The 23,536-nt window shown below is 42.7% G+C and overlaps 1 protein-coding gene across 8 annotated transcripts in view; it reads right to left on the bottom strand.

Annotated features, from left to right (window-relative positions):
* Nucleotides 1-23,536, bottom strand: part of pcloa (piccolo presynaptic cytomatrix protein a) — a 144,258-nt gene that overhangs the window by 58,936 nt on the left and 61,786 nt on the right. For 6 of the 8 annotated variants that reach the window (XR_008725261.1, XM_055653514.1, XM_055653513.1 and 3 more), the window contains exons 6-10: nucleotides 17,242-19,360; nucleotides 13,631-13,693; nucleotides 12,516-12,655; nucleotides 4,576-4,657; nucleotides 777-902 (exon numbers count right to left, since the gene is read on the bottom strand). Coding sequence is in view for 7 of the 8 variants with exons in the window: in XM_055653514.1 (XP_055509489.1) it covers nucleotides 777-902; nucleotides 4,576-4,657; nucleotides 12,516-12,655; nucleotides 13,631-13,693; nucleotides 17,242-19,360 (2,530 nt within the window). In the remaining variant the exon portion in view is untranslated. The remainder of the gene's footprint in view (nucleotides 1-776; nucleotides 903-4,575; nucleotides 4,658-12,515; nucleotides 12,656-13,630; nucleotides 13,694-17,241; nucleotides 19,361-23,536) is intronic. The other 2 variants (XM_055653512.1, XM_055653518.1) reach the window with 1 other exon arrangement.

Raw genomic sequence — 23,536 nt, 5'->3', positions numbered from 1 at the left:
ATATTCTCTGGTATGAGCCAATTCTGTGAACATTAAATCCTCCAATTTTAGGTAACGACAAGCTCCCCCATTGCTTCTTCCCCCACAACCCGTCCCCCCCCCCCTTCTTCTTTCACTCCCTCTCTACCCTGTATCCTACTGAACTCACACCTATTCCTCCCTCCTCCTTCCACATATTCCTTCCTCTAGCTTCATAATTCACAACTCTTGAATCCTTTTGTCTCATACCCTCTGGCTTTTCATTTCAGTCCTTTGACCAACCATCTCTGATCAACCTATAACCCGCCAGGCTTTGTCCTGCCATTCCTCACTTCCAGCTCCCCCCACCTACAACCTGTGTGAAGAAGTGTCCCGACCCTATCCAGGAAAAGCTTCTATAACAACACAATCACACTGCTGAACTCGGAGTCCCGACGATAGATTTCTCTGGTCCCTCCGTCCCCCTTTGTTTAATCATTCTGTATTTCCTGATTATTCTGTATCTTCTCTCTTTCTATTTTTTTCTTGTTTTTTCTCTTTATGTACAACTACTACGGACTGACGCAAAACTGCATTTCGTTGTACTGATACTTGTATTTTGTGCGATGACATTAAAGTTGAATTGAATTGAATTGAATGTTCTCCAGAGATTCTGCCTGACCCATTAAGTAACTTCAACACTTTGTGTTCTTTTTTTGAAACTAGATGTCAGGGATGTCTCAGTAAAGGAAAATCAACGAATGGGTATGACACCGATCAGATGGAGATTGACTGTGTGATGGGAAGAGTCCATTTACCTTCTGTCAGCTTGCCTGTTTGCTCTGCAGATCCTCCTGGAACCACCTTGGCAATGTACGCACCAATTTCCCCATTTTGTACCGGAATCTCTTTCCCACCAATAATCTTGATTCCCAATCCATTTCCTGATTTAAATAAGGGAATAATTATCAACAATGGGAGTAATAAATATATTGGATTATTTTTGTAATTATACCTGTAATGAGTGGGTGATCAGAATGGAACATGTTGGAAACACACATATCTCAATCATACAATTCTTGACTTGCTCAGTTCTGAGTCAGGTTCCAGGTTTCAATGGCTCTCTGGCCAACTGCATTGAATAAAGGCTGTTAAAAACCTGTCCTTTACATGTGTGATGTATGATGGTAAATGGTTTATAGATACCTGAAAATGGCAACACATTTGGATAAGGTGGTGAAGAAGGCACATGGCATGCTCGCCTTCATAGGTCAAGGTCCAAAATATAAAAGATGGAATGTTATGTTGCTACTTTACCAACCCTGGTTTGTGTTGGTTGTAGTTCTGGTTGTAACGCCAAGTCAAGTCAAGTTTATTTGTCACATACACATACGAGATGTGCAGTACCACATGAAGGATGTGATTACACGAGAGAGATTCAACAGGATGTTGTCTGCATTGGACGGATTCAGTTATGGGAGAGTTTGGATGGGCTGGGCTTGTTTTCCTTGGTGTAAAAGAGGTGACATCAGAGAAGATTGTGAGAGGCATATAATAGATCACCCCATTCCAGGAAGGATGTGGAGGCTTTGGAGATGAAGCTCACCAGGATGTCGTCTGGATTGGGAATTAAGAATGCTGGGACAAACTTGAATTGGGGGTTTTTCTGGAGCATTAGAGGCTTAATGATAACCTGAAAATAATATCTTAAAATAATGAGAGCCTTAGATGGGATAGATAGTTAGTGAACAGAAAAGGTTTAAGGTGAGAGGGGAAATGTTTAGAGGCGATTTGCCAGACTATTTTCAGAGACAGTGGTAGGTGCATGGAACACAAGGATGATGGAAGCAGATATGCTAGCAACATTTAAGAGACATTCAGACAGACACGTGAACAGGCAGTTAGGCAATAGAGGGATGTGAACCATGTGCAGGCAGAAGAGATTAGTCTGGTATCATGGTTAGCATTGTCATGTCTGAAGGGCCTGTTCTGTGTTGTAAGGATTTATGTTCCAGATACTGTGTTCTATGTGTGAATCTAAATACATTTTATCCTAAGGGATGTCGAAACGTTACAGCCTCGGATCTTGGGACTTACATTCCCGCATCAGGAATTCCGAGATGGGCACTCCACCAGGAGAATGATCCAGGTACTTTATCATTTCAGTAAATAGGTCAAAAATCCCAGATGTTTCTGATCAAGCCATGCACCAAAGAAATATCCAACATATCGAGGCCCTCAAATGCCTAAGCTGATGCATAGATTTGATTCTGAATGTCAGGGTTTGTTTGTTTGCCAGGGTCAGGAACAACAGTGACTTAAAACTAAAATGATGATAATTTTCCCGGCAATAAGAACAAGATGTATACAATGTGGATGTGTTCAACATCCTTGCAATGAAACATCAGATTACTATCAGTGTAGATATTACATCAAATTATTCATTTTGATTCAACATGACAGGAAGGCCTGGGTAAGGCTGGCATTGTAACATCTCTGAAGACAAAGCTGGTAAAGTAGGCAGCCTAAATAATTACAGGCCCATAGCTTCAGCCAGCATATTGTCAAAAATCTTAGAAAGAGTTCTGCTGGATAGAGTAAACGAGTTTGTTAACTCCACAGGTAAACAGTTTGGCTTTAAAGCTAAACATGGCACTGATTTATGCATATACAAATAAAAAAAACTCCTCAATCCTTATGTCGTGAGGGCTCAGTTCTTGGCCCTCTCCTCTTTTCACTCTATTTGCTCCCACGGTTACTCGGTACTTATTCCACTATGGATGAATAAAAACTAAAATGATGATAATTTTCCCTCTCCTCTTTTCAATAAGAACAAGATGTATTCCACAATGTGATGATGTGTTCAAAGGGGGGTGTACATCCTTGCAATGAATACATCAGATTTTTACTATCAGTGTAGATATTACATTGGTGGCAAATGTTGATTCATTTTGATTCAAACAACATGAACAGGAAGGCCTGGGTAAGGCTGGCATTGTTGTTAAATCATCTCAGCTGAAAAATAAAGACAAAGCTGGTAAAATGCACTAGGGGGTTAGCCCTCCAAATGGTACAGAATACACTGGCCCATAGCTCATCAGCCCTCTCTCCACTGGCTGCCTATTGACAAAATTATTTTATTTACTTTTAGAAAGAGTTGCCCCGTCCTGGATTCTTCAGATTCACCCTCCCGTAGGTCAGAATGAGTTTGTTGAAAAGACTCCACAGGGGGAAACCTTTGCTTGTCGGCTTTAAAATTGCTAAACATGGCACTGATTTTATGCATATCTATTCTCCTAAAGGAGATTGTTTATTAACAACTTGTGTTTTATATAGAGGCAAAAATGCGCCTCTTCAATCCTGTTATGTTTTTGATGTCTTGCTTGTTTCTCCCACTTTGGTCAAAGCCAAATAAAGTTGATCATATTGGTGCTAATCACAGAAAGCTGTTTGTTAAAATGAGTGAAAGAGGGGTGCCTGAATACATTGTGGGAATTCTGGCTTACTGGTATGCCCACCAGACTATGCAAATAAAATTGGGCAATAGGGTATCAGCCCCATTTGGGGTTAGCAATGGTGGTAGACAAGGGGGAATTTTGTCCCCAGTTCTTTTAAATCCTTATATTGATGATCTGTCCAAACAATTGAAAGCCTGTAATACTGGGTGCATGATTAGTAATATTTTAGTGAACCATATTATGTATGCAGATGATCTTGTGGCCTTTAGTCCATCTAGCGCTGGTCTCCAGCAGCTGCTGTGTATGGTATGGAACATGATATTAAATATAATGCTTGTAAGAGTGCTGTTATGATCTGTACAACCAGAAGATAAATGTCTAAAATGGCCTGATTTATCCGACAATAATCTTAGTGTCTGTAATAAGGTAACATATCTGGTGCGTGTACAGATGTGGTGAAGATGTCTCTGTTTAGAGCATATTGCACACCACTCTATACTGTGCACCTGTGGTCAAACTATGGAAAGAAACCTAGATGGTGTAGTGCTAGTAACATTTGTGGCTGCAGGAGTCAGTATTGTAGAAGCTATCCAAAAAATCATATGTATAAATTCATTTGCAGGATAATGACTGTAAAAATTTAATTATTGTGGCCTTGTCAAACATACGGTTTAGCACTACACGCTACGAATCCCAGTTGTGGAGACACTGGTATCGTTGTCACGTTGTAAAACATTGATCATTCTTTTTTATTCTGGATTTTAATTAATGTATTGTGTTTTTTTAATACATAATTTATGATGATTTTATGTGATATACTAGGATTTTATATGTATTTTCTGTTGTTTTTATATGCAATATATTTTTATGTAACGTTGTCCCTTGTCTGGACCTTGAGTCCGAAATAAAGTATATTTTTTGTCATTGATAATATCTCCAAATGTGCCTCATCCATCAATTTTGCATCCCAAGGTTTAGATCATTAATATAACTAGAACAGTAACTCTAATAAAGTAAGGCCAATGCAATCACATTTATTGTGATCAGATGTTTCATCTGAAGATGGAAGAGCTAATGCAGCAATGAATATAAGAGCAGACTGGGACCAGGACAGCATCAACGGACACACCGATGGGTGTTGGGGACTTAATTATTTTACCTGAGATTGTCTGGTCCTTTACATCCCTTTGAACCTTGACTCGAGAGTGGGGAAAGTTGTACTGAACAGGTTTCCCACTAATCTGCAGAATAAACATTGGAGAATTATGTTTTAACATATTTTTCTTTAAACAGCAAAAGTAATATTTTGAAGAAAGATTGGCCTTCAGAACCTTCAGAACACATTCAATTCTCCAAGGTCACCTGACTGATTGCATACAGGACCTTCCTGGGAGATCTACAAGTATGCAAGGAGCAAATGGGTAACTCGGACAGGATGTGCCATTAAGAACCCCCCTCAAGTATGCAGGTAGGGAACTTAAATGAACACTTCTCATTTGCACTTCCTCTGTTGAAGCAAGGGAGTGCAAGAATAGTACTGTCCTGAAAAATCCACATTACAAAAGAGTAGTTGCTGGTGGTCTTATGTTCAGAAGGTTACAAGTCCCTGTTCAAGTGCATCTTAGGACACTGTGGGATGGCAAGAAACTGCTGGGGCACTGGCAGAGGTATTTGTATCATCGATAGCCACAGGTGGGGCAGAACTGGGTGGCTACTGTGTATTTATTTAATAAGAACTGCAAGGACAAGCCTGGGGACTTAAATGGGGGCAGAGGATTCACAGTAAATGGCACGACCTTGGAGAGTATTGTAGAAGAGAGAAACAGGTTGCAAATACTTAATTCCTGAAAGTGGTGACACAAGTTAACAAGGCATTTGACAATAAACAATAGACAATAGGTGCAGGAGTAGGCCATTCAGCCCTTCGAGCCAGCATCACCATTCAATGTAATCATGGCTGATCATCCCCAATCAGTACCCCGTTCCTGCCTTCTTCCCATATCCCTTGACACCGCTATCTTTAAGAGCTCTATCTAACTCTCTCTTGAAAGCATCCAGAGAACCGGCCTCCACCGCCCTCTGAGGCGTAGAATTCCACAGACTCACAACTCTCTGTGTGAAAAAGTATTTCCTCATCTTTGTTCTAAATGGCTTACCCCTTATTCTTAATCTGTGGCCCCTGGTTCTGGACTCCCCCAACATCGGGAACATGTTTCCTGCCTCTAGCGTGTCCAAACCCTTAATAATCTTAGATGTTTCAATAAGATCCTCTCATCCTTCTAAATTCCAGATTATACAAGCCCAGCCGCTCCATTCTATCAACATATATCACTGTGTCAAGCACTTGCGCATCTAAACTTTATTTTGACAAAACACAATTACAGTTCAACTACTATACCTAACCACCGCGGATTCGATCCTCGTATCTGCCTGATCAAGCCCTCTTAGCCTCGCTCAAACAGAGACACTCCAGAAGGTCACGCAGTCCGAAGCGTTCTCCCAGAAGATCGACACAGGACCTTGTGGGAGCGGTCTTTTATGGGTCCCCGCACCTTGAGGGGCTGAACCACATGGGGGTGGTCTCTTTACAGTCCAATAACAGATATTGATTAACCCAGTGCATGATAGACATTTCCCCAACCCAATAACACAGTGACTAATACAATGTATTCAAACAGTGCTAATACAATGTATTCTCAAAGGAAACGAACATCGCAACATGTGCAAGAAAATATGCAAGAAAACCAGACAAGGCACAATACTTAATCCAATCAACATCATAAAGCTTTGCAAGATTATATACAAAGAGTACGTCTGGTTTGCATTCATTCAATCCATTCCATGCAATTTGCATCTAATTGTCAGGGTCTGCAGATGTTTCCATTCCCTTCCTGCAGCTCTTATCTAGGCTCCAGACAAACTGGCACCATTCTGCAGCTTGTCCGATTTCTGCAGAAGGCACATTTAAATTGACCAAATGGCCTGGCAGCCCAGAAGCCTTTACACAAGGTTTAGTGTCCTGGGCTCTCCAATTTAGCCAGAATTAATATTCCTTTCATCATATATGATAAACCATCATTTATGATAACCAAATAGTCAGGTAATCAGATAACCAGATATACATATGTGTGTATTACATTCTCCATCTATTAACAACAACAAGATGATGTTTCTTCCCAGAATCTTATCAAGCTTCCCGAGTTTTCGTGGGCATAGCTTCACAATTTCTGTCTGATGAATCTTCACCTCCTGAATATTCGTGGGTGTGAATTCCCTCCATCTGTGTTGTTGCCCATTCTTCCATCCCTTTCCATAGTCAAACCTATAACCTATAATTCCAGAAAAACTTGGGACAAAGCAAATTACTACTCGGCCAGAAAAGTTGCCTATTTCCTTCGCTCCATAGATGCTGCTGCACCCGCTGAGTTTCTCCAGCATTTTTGTGTACCTTACCACTTATGTACTAATGCTTTTCCATATATTCACTGTAATTCTGCAATACTATTCCCTTTTCCATTTCACTATTACTATCTTTATTATATTCTACTCATTGCATTCCTATTTCTATTCTGTTCTATAATATCCTCTTTACTATCCTAAGATCAACACTAAGCGGCCCTTTCCATATTTACACAATGTTATAATATGTATATCTGATGATGGTTTCTCATATAAATTTCAGCTGGGCTCAGTCCAGATTTCCCTACAGGCGTGACTCTTATTTAAAGCAAACCATGATAAATGTTTCAATTCAACCATATTCAGTCTCAGCCTTTAATTTACTATTTAAATTTCAGTGTCCATCGCACCCTTCTTATTCCACGTCATTGTGGTCGATAACACAATTCCATTCCAATTCCTGTGGAATTCCCAGCTGTTCAAATTTAATCAAGCAATGTCCAAATGTTGTCAATTTCATCATAAATCCAACCAGAATGTCCTAATTCCCCATAGTTGTGGCACTGATCAGGTCTAACAGCTCTATACCCACTCCAACCAAACTGAGGAAAAGTCGGCTCTCGGAATGGCAGGTCTATCCAAGCTTTAAGATCCTCCTCCTCCTTATCTTCCTCCCTAGTTATTTCCCGTTTCTGAATTCTTAATATGGGTCTCTGAGTTGCCATTAGACCAGGTTGCATTGCAGTGTGGACATCTGTGCCCCAGGGATTACTTACACCTACTGCGGGACCCAATACCAGAGGTGGAGTAGGCAGCTTCCTACAAAGGAATTGCCTCCGGGGAATCCGTTCTATATCCCATCGTTGGGAAATTGCTCCGACCTAATAATACTATTGATGTCAGGATCAACCACTCCGTATCCTCCTGCTGTCTCACCCTCAGAAAAGCTACTTGTTCTGTCTCTGTACTTCAGGAAGGATTCTCTCACTTTCCCACTGGATTTCCTCATTAATTTTGGTACCGACTTCGGTGGGACCTTCCTTCTAGCTCCTTGATCTCCCATACTATCCTTCACTGGTGGAGCAATCATAGGAGCTAGAGGGTCCTTCCCCGATTCTTCCACTTTGGATTTGAATTTAGTGGGACGAGTCGATGTTACGGCTGAATCCTCCCGAGTGCCCTGCTCACAAGATGCGCATGGTGTCTCTGAACAGAGAACATGAGAGTACTGTGAGGAATGATGGCTCCATTCTGAAAAATTCTGCCCACCCTGGCGTATAGTGAACCTCTCTCCCTTTGAGGTCCACAGATACCGCTGCACTCTTACTAAATTTAATGGTTTATTTTAGTCCCTTTAAGAGCCATCTCAGTCGTTTCTCATTTACCTGCTCCTGCTCCTGCTGTCGGCTTCCACTATCTTCCTTTCCCTGTTCCTGAATGTCTCGAGAAGGACCAGTTCTCTCATGTTCCCCTCTAATCCCTAATTAGGGGGAAAGCAGAATGATCTCTTTATTTATTTTTCTTCTAGTGAAGAACATTCCATGTTCCATTTAGCTCATTCCCTTCTTCCTCTTCCCTTCCATATCGTCTAACAATTGTTTCTACGTAGTTTATTCCTATTACAGACTTTTAGCCCACCCAACGGCTCCTCAAAACTCCATTTAATTCTCCAGATAATCCTCTTAATCTTTCTACTTCATGCGGAAGTATCTCGCAAATTATTCTTGTCGGGCTTTCAGGTCTGTTTGATAGGTCTTTCTCTGAGACATTCCCCATTTTCTGAACAATAGTAACAATACAAAATGCAAAATAAAATTCCAGACATTCACACCTATTCAAACTCACTCCTTCCTTTCAGACTCCAAGGTAAATGGAATTGCTCCCACACAATGGCTAATCGTCCAGGTTCACACTTACACAATTATTCTCTTTCAACCGTTACTCAATCACCGTCTCAATCGCTCCTAATCAATTATTCAACTCAATCGCTCGTATTCAATCGCTCTCCCAACTTTCTTATCAGTTAGATCACAATCACTTCATTCAACTCTCAACCTTCAAATGGTACCCGGACGTGGCGCCAACAGATAAGAAGCCGAAGCAAAGAACGGAATGGAAACGAGGCTGAAACGCTAATAAACCGAAAGAGCCTGAAGACGAAAGGCCTACTAACCGAAAGGGCGGGGACGCCTATATGCAAACTAACCGAAAGCGCGGGACGCCTAAAACCTAAGGAACCGAAAAGCTGCGTCGCCTAAAAGCAAACTTACCGAATGGCCGCTCTGTGGAAACGCCACCTACCCGAAAGGCGACGTCGCCTACAAGCCAAAGGACCGACTGCCGCTCAACAGAAAAGTCCAATAACGTACATGACGTTGCCGGGGGGCGGGACTTGTCAGCGATTGGTCCAGATCCCCGCAGCCATCACATCACTGTGAAGGCATCAACATTGTCCCAAACCTCCGCTCCACCCGGCCCGCAGCCCGCGGAGAGTGGCCGTGGGAGAGTGGGGGCTGTCCCGAGGGATGCGCATCTTCGGCCACTTTCAACTTGGTGCTTGGGTTCATATTGCCCAGTCACCCATGGCTTGTGTGGGAAAATGAACCCTACACTCCCATCTCTTCCTTCTCTCTCCCCTCTTCTCTCTCTCTCCCCCCCTCTCTCTCTCCCTTCTCTCCCCTCTTCTCTCTCTCCTCCTCTCTCCCCTCTCCTCTCTCTCTCCTCCTCTCTCCACTCTTCTCTCCCTCCCCCCTCTCTCCCTTATCTCCCTTGAGGTGAGAGAGGAGAGAGGGAGAGAGAGAGAGAGAGGGAGAGAGAGGGGGGAGAGAGAGGAGAGAGACGGGAGGCTGAAATGTGTCCGTCCGTCCCCGTCCCCCCCCGGCAACGTCAAGTCCGTTATTGGACTTTTCTGTTGAGCGGCAGTCGGTCCTTTGGCCTGTCGGCGTCGCCGCCTTTCGGGTAGGTGGCGTTTTGTCTTTGGACTCTTTCGGTTTATTGTCATTTCGGCCTCGTTTCCATTTCATTCTTTGGCTTCGACTTCTTTGTTTCGGCCTCTCGTCCGTCAGCCCCACGTCCGCACACGATTCAATTTCATTCAAAGACGACGTCCGCACACGATTCAAACAAAGGATCTCCGGTTTCTCAAACTAAGACTCCCAACTATTAATCACAATCTCTCCCTCGCAGCAATCTCTCCAACTTAAACCACTTTAAGTTCACACAGACAAACAAATCCAAACCACACTAATAAAACTATAATCAAAAGAAAATATTCCCCCAATTACAAGTAACCCCAGACACACCCCAATATAAACTACAAGCATAAATCACAGTCTAATTAATCTTCCTCGTGGAGCGCTCGTTTGAGGAACGTCTCCTCCCCCGACACAGCAGTCGATAGAGTACATACCCCGATCGGACCAACACAAATCAGATTCTAACAATACTACAATCTAAACAATTACAAATATTTAATTCAATCACACACTTTTACCTAAAATTATCTAACACCCAAAAATCCTTAAGCACACACACAAACAATACAAATAGCAGTCCGCGAACTTAACACACTCGACATATTAACTTTCTAAATCTTAATACACTAAATCTTTTTACATACACAAAGTATTTATACAATTCGGATCCAATAAAGATGCTAAAAAATACTATGTTAGATTTTTACAATTTACAATAATAATTTAACACTCTAGCGCAAAGTTTACAAACACTCGATCTCAATGCAGCGTCACGCTGTTATCAATCAGTGAACCTCTCCTCTGATACCGAAGAGTTTCCCCTTCCTAGGTTACTCTTTGCTGAGGGATACTACTCCTTAAATTACTACTTTTCCTCCGAAATGTTACTATCCTCACGCTAAGACTGGACTTCTATAGGGGGACCCCTATCCCTCCTCTCTAAGTTCTACAGATTTAGGGGTACCCTTCGCATCTAGGTACTTTTCACCAAGTAAACCAGGTTTCCGTCTCTCAGGTACTAATCAACAAATGACCAGAGGGTTACTATTCACTGTTGATCATCCGCTATTCCGAATCGATCTCAAACATGCACAAACTCCGAAGTTCAATTCACACAAAATTCGAATTCTACCGTACGGGCAGAACTTCAATATGAAACTCTATATTTGGAAATTTGATTCTGTAAATCTAGACTCGGTCTCGGAACAACTAGTTTTGGTGCGTACAACTCCACATACGCGGGCTCTCAAATTCAAACTAAATTGCCCAATGAAATCTCGAATGGACTAGAGTATTCCCAGCCAATCTATACTCTAGCCACCGAGCCCAATGCCTTTACGAGGTTCCTCGTCCATCACTCCAGGGAGAGACTCAGACACCGTCACGCAGACACCCCTCTCTGCTGGGCACTGCGGGTTCAGCGCCTAGCCTGTTCGCGCTGGCAGTCATTGCCGATTTTCAGAACGCTCCTTTCCAATCAGTGCTCCTGGTAAAGATAGATCAATACATAGACCAGACCTGTGTTTCAATTCCCCGCCAATTGGATACCAAATCTAACCTTGTACCACCCCTCGCCCATTGAAGTGTGTTTGGCTCTCGTTAAAGCAGCTGCAGTCTACCAACTACAGGGTACTGATTGGGGATGAGCAGACATTATCACATTGTATGGCGGTGCTGGCTCGAAGGGCCGAATGGCCTACGCCTGCATCCATTGTCTATTGACCAAAGTTTTGGGCCTCTAAACCAGGAAAGGACCTCTAACCCAACCCCAGTAGGGCCTTTAACCCCACCCTAGTTTTATGGGCCCCCAACCCGTATCTGACAATGGGCCACCCCTCGCCCTGGAAGATTGATCCTCGTATCTGCCTGATCAGCCTCGTTCAAGCAGGTACACTCCAGAAGGTCACACAGGACCTCATGGGAGCGATCTTTTATGGGTCCCCAAACCTTGAGGGGCCAAACCTCATGGGGGTCGTCTCTTTACAGTCCAATAACAGATATCGATTAACCCAGTACATGATAGACAATTCCCCAACCCAATAACAAAGTGACTAATACAATGTATTCAAACGGTGCTTCTCAAAGGAGACGAACATCGCAACATGTGCCTTGATATGCAAGAAAACCAGACAATACTTAATCCAAATAACATCAAGCAAAGTAAAGCTTTGCAACATTATATACAATGTGTATGTCTGGTTTGCATTCATCCAATGCATTCCAAGCAATTTGCACCTAATTGTCAGGGTCTGCAGATGTTTCCATTCTCATCCTACAGCTCGTATCTAGGCTCTAGACCAACTGCACCATTCTGCAGTTTGTCCTATTTCTGCAGAAGGCACATTTAAATTGACCAAATGGCCTAGCAGCCCAGAAGCCTTGACTCAATTTTAGTGTCCTGGTCTCTGCAATTTGGCCAGAATTAACACTTCTACAGATGCACCATAGAAAGCATTTTATCAGGATGCATCACAGCTTGGTTTGGGAACAGCTCCATCTAAGACCACAAGAAATTGCAGCAAATTGTGGACATCACACAAACTGTCTCTGGAACTGATGCAGTGGTGCAGCGGTGGAGCTACTGCCTCACAGCATCAGTTACATGGATTCAATCATGACTACAGGTGCTGTCTGTTTAGAGTTTGTACGTTCTCCCCGTGACTGTATATTTGGTGATGAAAAATACAGATAAATATAAAAATCAAATGAATAAATGGTTCCTTACTTCTGCAGATTGTGATTGAGATGGTCTTGAATGAGTTAATTTATCGGGAACTTTGCGATTTAGAGCAGCCGGTACATCTTCAAGACGAGATTCCCGTGGCTTGTCAAACCAATCTGTTTCTTCCCGACGAAGATGGTATGCTTTGAAAATCAAACTACTGTCAGTCTTTAAGGTGTACAATAGGACCTAATGATTGGCAGCAAATGACAGGAACAATGGCATTCTCCCTCCTGGGGTTATGCAGCATGCAAGCTTCTCAATATATCCATGCACAATTACAACCTATGACACAAGACTACGGCAAGGTGCAAAACGCAATCTGTAACAGATTGGACATTATTAACTTGGTGCTAAAGGAATCCAGACCATTTAATGATGACATTATCAGAAACTTTTCTGAATACTATAAATGTCAATTCTCACAAAGATTTTTTAACGGATTGATTGTGATTATTTATAAAATATAAACTCGAAACAAAATATAAAATAAGGAATATAATCTGGGATTGATCAAATTTATTATGTCAATTAATTACCAAAGTTTTGATTAAAAAAATGGAATCTATCCCAGGCATCATAAATTCTGCCATAGGTTCTGGGAAACATGCATTTCTTAATTCAAAACCAAAATATAATATTCTCTATGATAAACGGGCCAGTTAACCCATTCCTGCTTCTAATCAATGTCAATTTGTATTGTCATTGAAGTGCCTAAATCATCAAAAGCGAGATTTTCACCCATTGATAGTGAATGCATGAGAAATCCAGCCGGAATCACTGTGGGCTGATCCACAAAACCAGCTTAACACTGAGAAACTGTGCAAAGCAGGAATATCATTTGAATTGGGATTTGTACTTATCTAACCAGAAGAGGAAGTGTCCTTAATAAGGACATCATCTTGCTTCAAGTCTCAACTGTTTCTAGTTGAGACTGGAAGCCCCATCACCACAGGTTCACATATTTTAGTTTCCTTTGGTATTTTCAGTAAACAAATCTTCCCAAGAACCAATGATCATGCCTGGTTTATGTATCATATAATATCACTCGAGGCCCTTCATTAGCTTGCAAACTCAGTTTAACAAAGCTGAAAGTCCAGCCAAATTATTCAACTCACAATTGATTGGAATGAGCTTAGTTTGGTTGGGTTCAGTTAACTGATTCAGTGCTGTGCAAAGGCCTGTTCGATATAAAGCAAGAGAAGGAAAAAGAAAAAAGAGCAGCATCAGAAGAGCGAGGTTCCTCAGGTAATCTTTTATTTATACGTGTTGTAGGGAACCAAGTATTTTCACTGCATTCAGAATGTTAAATTAGTCAGCATTTTATAACTAAATTCTGGTGACGTCATTGTTTGTATTCACTTCTTCAGGTGGTCAATTGGGAAATGGAAGGGACAAGCATATAACAAGTTCAAAAATGCCCCAAAGCAGTTACTGGAGTTTGTGTCAATGTACAAATTAAATCAATGAGAATGTATAAAACATTTTCTTAACTCAATAAAGTAATTCTAAACCTGAGAAACAAACCTTGTCTCTTTCGATCATTCAGCAAAATCCCAGAACATTTTGGGACACAATTCTATCTAGAGGTGATAACAATTGCCCCACTGTCAGCCTTGCCCCACTGCCAGCTGGCCAAGGCCATTCCCAAACTGAAGGATGCCCATCATTGTCTGTTAACTTATCTGTGAGGTCATACGAACTTCTGCAATCCAGTTATTTTATTCCTTGAGTCTAGCATGGAATTTTCAGCTTTCCATGCAGCCAATTAGCAAATATAAAAATAAATACTTTAGAAATAAATTGGCAGAATCTTGTCCTTGTGGGCCTCAGTAAGTTAAAGTTCAAGGCGGTGAATTCTGAACTCTTACAACATTGTCTTTTTTTGCGATTTGTTAAAATTTAAAGAAATACAATAGAGAATCAGAAAGATAAAGTCCCCATTTTCATCATTTAAAACAATTATCAAATATCGGCAGTAGAGACAAATATTTAAAAATTAATGGAACAAATTTGTTTCTGGATCTACAGTAAATGAAAGTGAAAATGGATTAAATTGTGATAAAATGTAGACACATAAACAATATAATAAAGGAAATTGCAATAAATTTAATCACAAAATAATTAAAGATAAAGGCAGCAACATACACAGACATACAGCATGGAAACAGGCCCTTCAACCCATCTCGTCCATGCCGACCAATGCTCCAGTAATCTAGTCCCATTTGCCCGTCTTTGGCCCATACCATCTCAGCCTTTCCTATCCATATACCTTTCCAAATATCTTTTAAATGTTGGTAAAAAGCCCTGGCTCTGACAGCTCGTTCCATATATCTGCCATTCACTGTGTCTGCCTCCCTGGTTCCTATTAACTCTTTCCCTTCTTAACCTATGCCCTATAGGACTTGATTCCCTTATCCTGGGAAAAATCACTCTGTGCTCCTCACACACCTCAATAAGAATACCCTCAGTCTCTTGCACTCCAAATAATAAAATATTGGTCTGTCCAATATCTCTAGAGCTCATGGACTGTTGTCCTGCCAATATCATTGTAAATCTTTCTGTGTTGTTTCCAGGTTTGTGGCATATTTCCTTTGACAGGTTTTCCAAAACTGAATACAGTTCCAAATGCCCTAACTGATGAAGGCAAATGTACTAAAAGCTTCATCTAGCTGCCATGCCACCTTTTGAGAACTATGTATTTGTACTCCTACAATCTTCGTCCCTTGTTCACTTACACAGCCCAGTCTACGCTTTACTTCCCTGAATGCAATACTTCACACTTATCTGAACTCCATTAGCCATTCCTTAGCCCAGTTGCCCAGCTGATCAGTCTCACTGCGATCCTCAATGGCCTTCTTCACTGCCCATAATACTACCTTTTTCAGTGTCATCTGCAAATCTACTAATCCTGCCTTATATTCCCATTCAAAATGGCAAACAGCAGTTGGGCCCAGCAATTGGGCCCAGCTTCAATCCCTGCGATACACCACCACCACCACCACACAAGCCTGCAGTCTGAAAACAACCTTCCACTATCACTAATGCTTTTACTATGAAACCAATCCTGTATCCAGTTAGCAAGCTCTCTCTAACTATGGGTGACATGGTTAGGATAGGCACAGAACCTTGTCCCCAGGGTAACCCTAACCCCAATGCCAGGACACCAGCACATAACTATAAGGTGAGAGGCGCAAAGCTTGAAGGAGGTGTGCGGGGCAAGTTTCAAGGAAATTTAAGTTTTGAGGACATTTGGGCTTGTTTTGTTTCTGATTACTCTTGCAAACTTCTACAGATGTACCATATGAAGCATTCCGTTAGGTTGCATCACAGCTTGGTGATCAGAGCCCAAGGCATCAAGAAATTGCAGAGATTTGTAGCCCAGTCCATCGCGTAGACTAAACTTCCCACCATTGACTCCTTCAACACTTTATGCTGCCTTGGGAAAAGCAACCAACATAATCAAAGACTTGTCCCATCCTGGACATTCCTTCTTCCCGCTCACATCAGGCGGATGATATAGTAGCTTGAGAGCGCGCACCACCAGACTCAGGAACAGCATCTTCCCCTCTGTTATCGGGCTTCTGAACAGCCCTTCCATAAGCTCGGGTACTGTCCGATTCACCTCTACCCCATTGCGGACATTGGACTTTGTCTCTGGAACTGATGCGCTACAATTAGGGGCAGCACAGTGGGGTAGCGGGTAGAGCTGCTGCCTCAGCGCTAGAGACCCGGGTTCCATCACGACTATGGGTGCTGTCTGTTTGGAGTTTGTACGTTCTCCTTGCGATTGCCTGGGTTTTCTCCAGATGCTCCGGTTCCCTCCCACATAGAACTTGTGTGCGGGAGATCACTGGTCAGCACGGACTCAGTGGGTGGAAGGGCCTGTTTCCACACTGTATCTCTAGATAAATGTTGAGGATTATATTCCGCACTCTGTATCTTCCTCTTTGCTTTATCTATTGTACTTCAGTTTGACTTGATTGTGTTTATGTATAGATCTGATTTGATTGGATAACATGCAAAACCTTTCACAGTTTCACACACACGACAATAATAAACCTAAACCCAAGTTTCAAGGAGGACAAAGTGTGGTGGGTGCTCGGAATGTGTTGCTAGGGGTGGTGGTGGAGGTAGATATGAAACAGGCATTTAAGAGGCTTTTAGATAGGCACATGGATATGGAGGGAATGGATCACATGCAGGCAGAGGAGACTTGTTTTACTTGGCATCATGTTCAACACAGACATTGTGGGCTGAAGGGCCTGTTCCTGTGCTGTACTGCTCCATGTTACATAGACAATAGGTGCAGGAGTAGGCCATTCAGCCCCTCGAGCCAGTATTGCCATTCAATGTGATCATGGCTGATCATCCACAATCAGTACCCTGTTCCTGCCTTCTCCCCATATCCCTTTACCGCTATGTTTAAGAGCTTTAACTAACTATCTGCTTGTTCTAAACTCCTTGTCTTTCTCCACGCTAAAAACGTCCACATGAAATAAATAACTGCAGTTGAATAAATGTCCTAATTTCCTTCCTTGATTGACACAAAATCCTCCGTGTAAGAAGAAATCTACGATATTTGAACATGCTTCTGAAGTGTGCACCAATATACAAATAAAAATAAACTCAGGCCTGAGCAAGGGGGTTGAAAAATGAACAGAAGTAATGTACATGCATTAAAGATGCATTTTGTCATTGGTAATGCAGTGTTTAGATCACGTTTTACCTTCACTATCTGACATGGCATGCTGGAAGTCATCCATAATGAAGGCTATGTCACGGTCGTAAGCACGGGTCCGTGATTCTTCCCTCATGTGTTGCTGCACCTCAGGCAGCGAGTGGCTTGAGCCAAACTGCTCCCTCGTATCAGCTGAGATTGGTGGCAATGGGCCTGCTGCAGCACGAGCCATCCCCATGGGTTGTCCAACGGGGCTGAGAGGACTCTCCTCCTCAGAGTTCTGGGCTACGATGGGAATCCGCCCCCTACTGTGGCTTATGGGCAAACTGGACGGCTTTGTCCGGCCAGAAGGAGTGCTGTGTGTGAAGGCCATATCTAACGGATCATTCTCCTGACTTTTTATCTGTAAAGATGTACTGGAAGGATCTCTTTTAAGTGACAAATCAAGTCCATAAACGGAAGGGGGCCTGGATCTCGTTCCACTCATGTACGCCTTGTCGATTTCCTCGTCTAATGTCGATCTGATTGCTGTGCCGAGAAACTTCTGCTGCTCACGAATGTTCTTCCTCAGACCAAACGTGATGTCATCCTGAATCAGTCTTGCCCTGGAACTAACCCCTGTCACTGATGGAGTGCTGCCCATGTAACTGGCGTATTCTGCCTCCACATCTCGAGCTTCCTGAATCGGCAAAAACTTGGCTATTTGGGGGTCTAACAACTGCTTTTTGTGCTTGCTCTGCTTCTGGTAAATGAAGGAAGGTGGCAGCTGTTTCGCAGCTTGTTTCTCCAGAGTTAGTCTGCTGATGCTGTACTTCTCAGCCTTTGCAAAATGTCTGTAGCTGCTGTCTCCATGATAGTAGTGTGGGAGGCCAGAGATATGTTCTAAACCCTCTGTACCTCTGCGGAACTCCTGTTTTATTTGTTGTTTCAAAAGCTTCAGCTCGTAAGGATCCTCCATGGAATCCTCCTCTGCTTTCCCATAAGAGTGTAACCGGGACTGCAATGTTCCCAAGAAATCCTTCACATCTGTGGCCCTGCGGGCTTCACTGGCACGGAGTAAACGCTCACTCTTCTGTACTTCTTTTTGTATGTTGTGAAGGTTAAAGCCAGGAGGAAGAGAACTAGGTCCTTTGGTGAGTTCCCCAATGTCATCAATAAGAATGTAGTTCCTGGGTTCATGGGGTTCTATGTCTGTGTAATAGGAATCTGCAGAAATGCTTGACATTGGACTACTAGCCAACGTTCCTCTTTCATCCAACCCTATTCTAAGGTCTAAACTGCTGTATGTATTACTCAAATGAGGAACTGCATATGTGGTGCCTGTTGCAGTGGAGGCCATTAGAACTGGCTGATTATGGATCACCTCATAGTTTGTGGTTATCTTTGGTTCAAGTTCAACAAGTGCTGTCTGCCTGGGCTTCTGTTGTATCATTCCCACTTGTGATGAATGTGGATAAGCTGTGGACTGGCCTTGAGAAGGAGGGGACTGTTGGTACGAGTTGGTGGGGACGGTTTGATATGAAGGCTGTGTTTGATAAGGAGAAACCTGCTGATGGTATAAACCCTGCTGTTGGAACTGTGTTTGGGGCAGGGTGGGTGTGGAGGAGGAGTACTGGTACTGTGTGTAGTGTGGAGTGGTTGCATACTGAGGTTGAGACTGGGTTTGAGAGGAGATGAATTGATCATAATCAGACTGTGGTGCAGTTCTGGGCCTCTCCATTCCATGCTGGCCATCCATTCTTGTGTCTCTTATATTGCTCACTTCACTGTCTGACATGTAATCCCTCTCCTCAGCCACACCCTGTAAATACGCACGCTCCCTTTTCTCTCTCTCCTTCAGTAAGGCTTCTTTTCTTCGATTGATGCCCAGTTCCAAATACCGTAACTTGGCATCAATTTCTTTCTCTTCTTCATCCAGTTCCGCCTGCTTTTTCCTGAGTTTGGAAGATTCTCTTTCCACCAACTCCAGTTCCCTGTCAATGTCCTGCAGGATCTTTGCTCTGGCCATTGTGGTTGTCCTACACACACGCCTGCGGGAAGCTGAACCAACACTGGAATAGGTGGCCGGGCTCAAGGCTGCTCCAGCTTCCTCTGGAGGAGGGTTGGGAAGAGTCCGCTTCACTTTTTTCTGAGTACCCACTGGTGTGACACTTTGAGAACTTTTGGTCTGAAATTAGAGCACATAATGGCGTTATTAATTACCAATAACATTGCCACAGATACCTCTTGTTAATGATATAAAATTAACCATATTGTTAGCTCATCTTCAAACCCTTCATTGTGTTAGAGGATCATTTATTATTTAATAAAGTATGAAATAGCTTGAGTCCTTCAGTGCTGGTTCTCCATTAGCTATTGATTTAAGTGTCCCTGCTGTGGGCTTATTATCCACCTTCTTGCTGGTAGAATGTTCTGGAGCACTCACTCCCAGGCTGCAGTTCAAATAGTCACATCTTAAGATTGAAAGGTTGCTCAGGAACAAAATGTCTGATCATATTCTAAATAAGGAGTAACAACCTAGCATGGTCAAAGTTACCCTTTCCTTCTGAAATACTATTGACTATTGTAGTATTACATAATATTGGGAAAGCAGGAATATATTTCATTAAGAAACCCTTAGGTGACAGTATAAAGTAATCAGGCAGACTGTGCTGTGGAGAATATTCATCTCCAGGGGCTTCATTGTAAATGTAATTTGCCATTTTAGTGATCACAAACAAAGATTAACTACTTCCACAACCTCATCAATTCTAAGCCTGTTAACAACTCCGATGCTTCTCAATTTTACTAAAGAGGCATGAACCATTTAAGTGATTACTAATAATATTGTTTAAAAACATGACAAATACTTACATTAAATTTGTGCTGAAGATCACTAACATTCACAACACAAGTATGCCATGGCAAATATTATCATGTGGACCGTAAACAGCTCACCAACAGTCCACAGCACAGTGGACGACTCACTGGCTTTTCATGATTTAGAAGTCTTGTTTACCTTCCCACCCTTCCCTCTCTCCCAGCATCAGAGGCTCAGGCTCCAAGCTGCCTCCACCCGAGTTGCCTCAGAGAGTCTGACACCTCCCAGATACTGCGTAATGGGAACTATTCCTTGCTGTGACTCAGCATAAAGCCACACCAACCACCATCCTGCAATCTCCTGTGTCGTGTACATTCCAAAATGAATAATTACTGAGCAGTTGCAAAAATAACCTTGTGCATCTAAATAATTCAGAACTTCAGTTACAGATGCTGTGTCTTACAAAGTGCCTCAATAAGAAAATGTTAAAGGCTTGATGATTATCCAAAAAATAACGTGCTTAGTAAATTCCCATTCATAATCCCTCATTTTCATTCAACAATTCTTCTCATCCTCACCAGGTCAATATAACCATTTTATTTGTTACATATGTTTGCCTTGATTATAAAGTCACAGTCACCGAGCATGGAAACAGGTGCTTCAGCCTAACTTATCCATGCCAACATTCTCCATCTAAGCTAGTCCCATTTGCCGACATGTGACCCATATCCCTCTAAATCTTATTAACCCATGAACCTGTCCAACAGAATTTAAATATTATTATAGTACCTGCTTCAACTACCTCTTGTTCCATATAGCCATCCTCATAAAGCTGATTCTATTAAATCTTTCCCCCCCCCCTCACATTATCTGTCAATTATTTGTGCTTTTGATGAATGCACTACACTATTGATGAATGAAATACAGATACAATATATATCGGTGCTATAATGGACCATGAAGAACGTTGTCTCAGAATCAAGATGAATTGTTGAAGTGGCCACGGAATAGCAGCTCGACCAAGTGAGAGGCAGGGAAGGATTTGCACGACCTTCAATGGCAAGACCTTCAGACACAGACAAGCCCAGTCATGCAGGTATATAGTTCACTAATGGCAACGCATGGTGGTGAGGAAGGTGTTGGTCTGCTTCCCTTCATCGGGCATTGAATACAGACTTGGGGCATCACGTTACATCACTTGGAGTAATGTGTGTTCTGATCATTCAACTATTGTAAGGATGTGATTAAGCTGAAGAGTGTACAGAAAATATACATGAGGACTAGAGGGCATACGTTATCAGGAGAATATCTGTTGAGGAAGGTTAGATCGCATGGGATCCAGGGAGAGCAAGCTGACTAGATAGAGAACTGGCTTCATGAAAGGAAGCAGAGGGTGATAGTGGATTGATATTTTTCAGACTGGAGACCTGTGACTTGTTGTGTGCCTTAGGGATCGGTGTTGGGCCCTTTGCTGTTTATTATCTATATCAATGAATCATAGAGTCATAGAGGGATACAGCATAGAAATAGGCCCTTTGGCCCCACGTCAACACCAACCAGCATGTCCCAGCTACACTAGTCCCACCTACATCCCTCCAAACTTGTTCTATCCACGTACCTGTCCAACTGTTTCTTAAAGGTTGAGATAGTCCCAGCCTCAACTACCTCCTCTGGCAACTTGTTCCATACACCCACCAATGTTTGTGTGAAAAACTTACCCTTCAGATTCCTATTAAATCTTTTCCCCTTTACCTTAAACCTATGTCCTCTGGTTCTCAATTTGCCTACTCTGGGCAAGAGACTCTGTGCATCAACCCGATCTATTCCTCTCATGATTTTATACACCTCTATAAGATCACCCCTCATCCTCCTGCGCTCCATGGAATAGAGTCCCAGCCGACTCAACCTCTCCCTATAGCTTAAACCCTCTAGTCCTGGCAACATCCTCGTAAATCTTCATGGTACCCTTTTCAGCTTGACAACATCTTTCCTATAACATGGTGCCCAGAACTGAACACAATAATCTAAATGTGACCTCACCAATGTCTTATACAACATGACCTCCCAACTTCTATACTCAATACTCTGACTGATGAAGGCCAATGCACCAAAAGCCTTTTTGACCACCTTATCTACCTGCTTCTCCATCTTCAAAGAACCATGCACTTGTACTCCTAGATCCCTCTGCTCTACAACACTCCACAGAGCCCTATCATTCACTGTGTAGGTCCTGCCCTTGTTAGACTTCCCAAAATGCAACACCTCACATTTCTCTGTATTAAATTCCATCAACCATTCCTCAGCCCACCCGGCCAATGGATCCAGATCCTGCTGCAATCGTTCACAACCATCTTCATTATCTGCAAAACCACTAACTTTTGTATCATCAGCAAACTTGCTAATCTAACCCTGTATGTTCTTGTCAAAATCATTGATGTAGATGACAAACAGTAACAGGCCCAGCACTGAACCCTGAGGCACACCACTAGTCACAGGCCTCCAGTCCAAGAAGCAACCTTCCACCATCACCCTCTGCTTCCTTCCATGAAGCCAAATTTCTATCCATTCAGCTATCTCTCCTTGGATCCCATGCGATCTAACCTTCTAGTGCAGCCTACCATGCGGAACCTTGTCGAATGCTTTACTGAAGTCCATGTACACAATATCTACAGCTCTTCCCTCATTGACCTTTAAGGTAACGTCTTCAAAAAAACTCATTCAGGTTTGTGAGACATGACCTCCCACAAAACCATGTCAACTATCCCTAATCAGCCCTTTCCCATCCAAATGCCTGTAACCTATTCCTCAGAATTCTCTCCAGTAACTTACCAACTACAGATGTTAAGCTCACCGGCCTATAGTTCCCAGCATTTTCCCTGCAGCCTTTCTTGAAAAGAGATACAACATTTGCCACCCTCCAGTCTTCTGGCACATCTCCTGTATTTAAATTTCAATCAGGGCTCCTGCAATTTCCTCTGTAGTTTCCCACAATGTCCTCGGATATATCGATTCAGATCCTCATACAGGATAGTGCCTTCAGCACCTCCTCGACCGTAACACTAACTGCTCTCAAGACACTTGCGTCGACTGCCCCAAGTTCTTCTGTCATTCTGTCCTCCTTGACAAATTCAGACAAGAATAACTAATTGAGGACCTTGCCCATCTCCTGGGACTCACACAGAGGTGCCCGTTTTGAATCCTGAGGGGTCCCACTCTCTCTCGTTACCCTTTTCCCTTTTTGTGTATTTATAAAATCTGGTGATATTGTCCTTTATGCTATCTACCAAAGCCATCTCCTGGCCCTTGTTTGCCCTTCCTTTTGCTACAGGTTGCCCCGCCTGTAAGAAATATTATGTCTGCCAGGTCTAGGCCAAGGCAGCCCAGCTTGCCCACAGCAGGAGGAAGCTCCTGTGCAGCTCTGTGCTGCAGGACTTGTATCTACCTGCTGCAATGTACAACACTGGAACTACCCTTCTATCTCATCTGCATCCTCTGGCGTTTGCAGTTTTACTGCTACCTGCAATACCGAGTCCCTGATGAACC

The sequence above is a fragment of the Leucoraja erinacea genome, chromosome 22, assembly GCF_028641065.1.
Source record: "Leucoraja erinacea ecotype New England chromosome 22, Leri_hhj_1, whole genome shotgun sequence".
Lineage (NCBI taxonomy): Eukaryota > Metazoa > Chordata > Chondrichthyes > Rajiformes > Rajidae > Leucoraja > Leucoraja erinaceus.
Note: the sequence above shows the minus strand (reverse complement) of the source record. Positions and strands in the feature narration are given on the sequence as shown.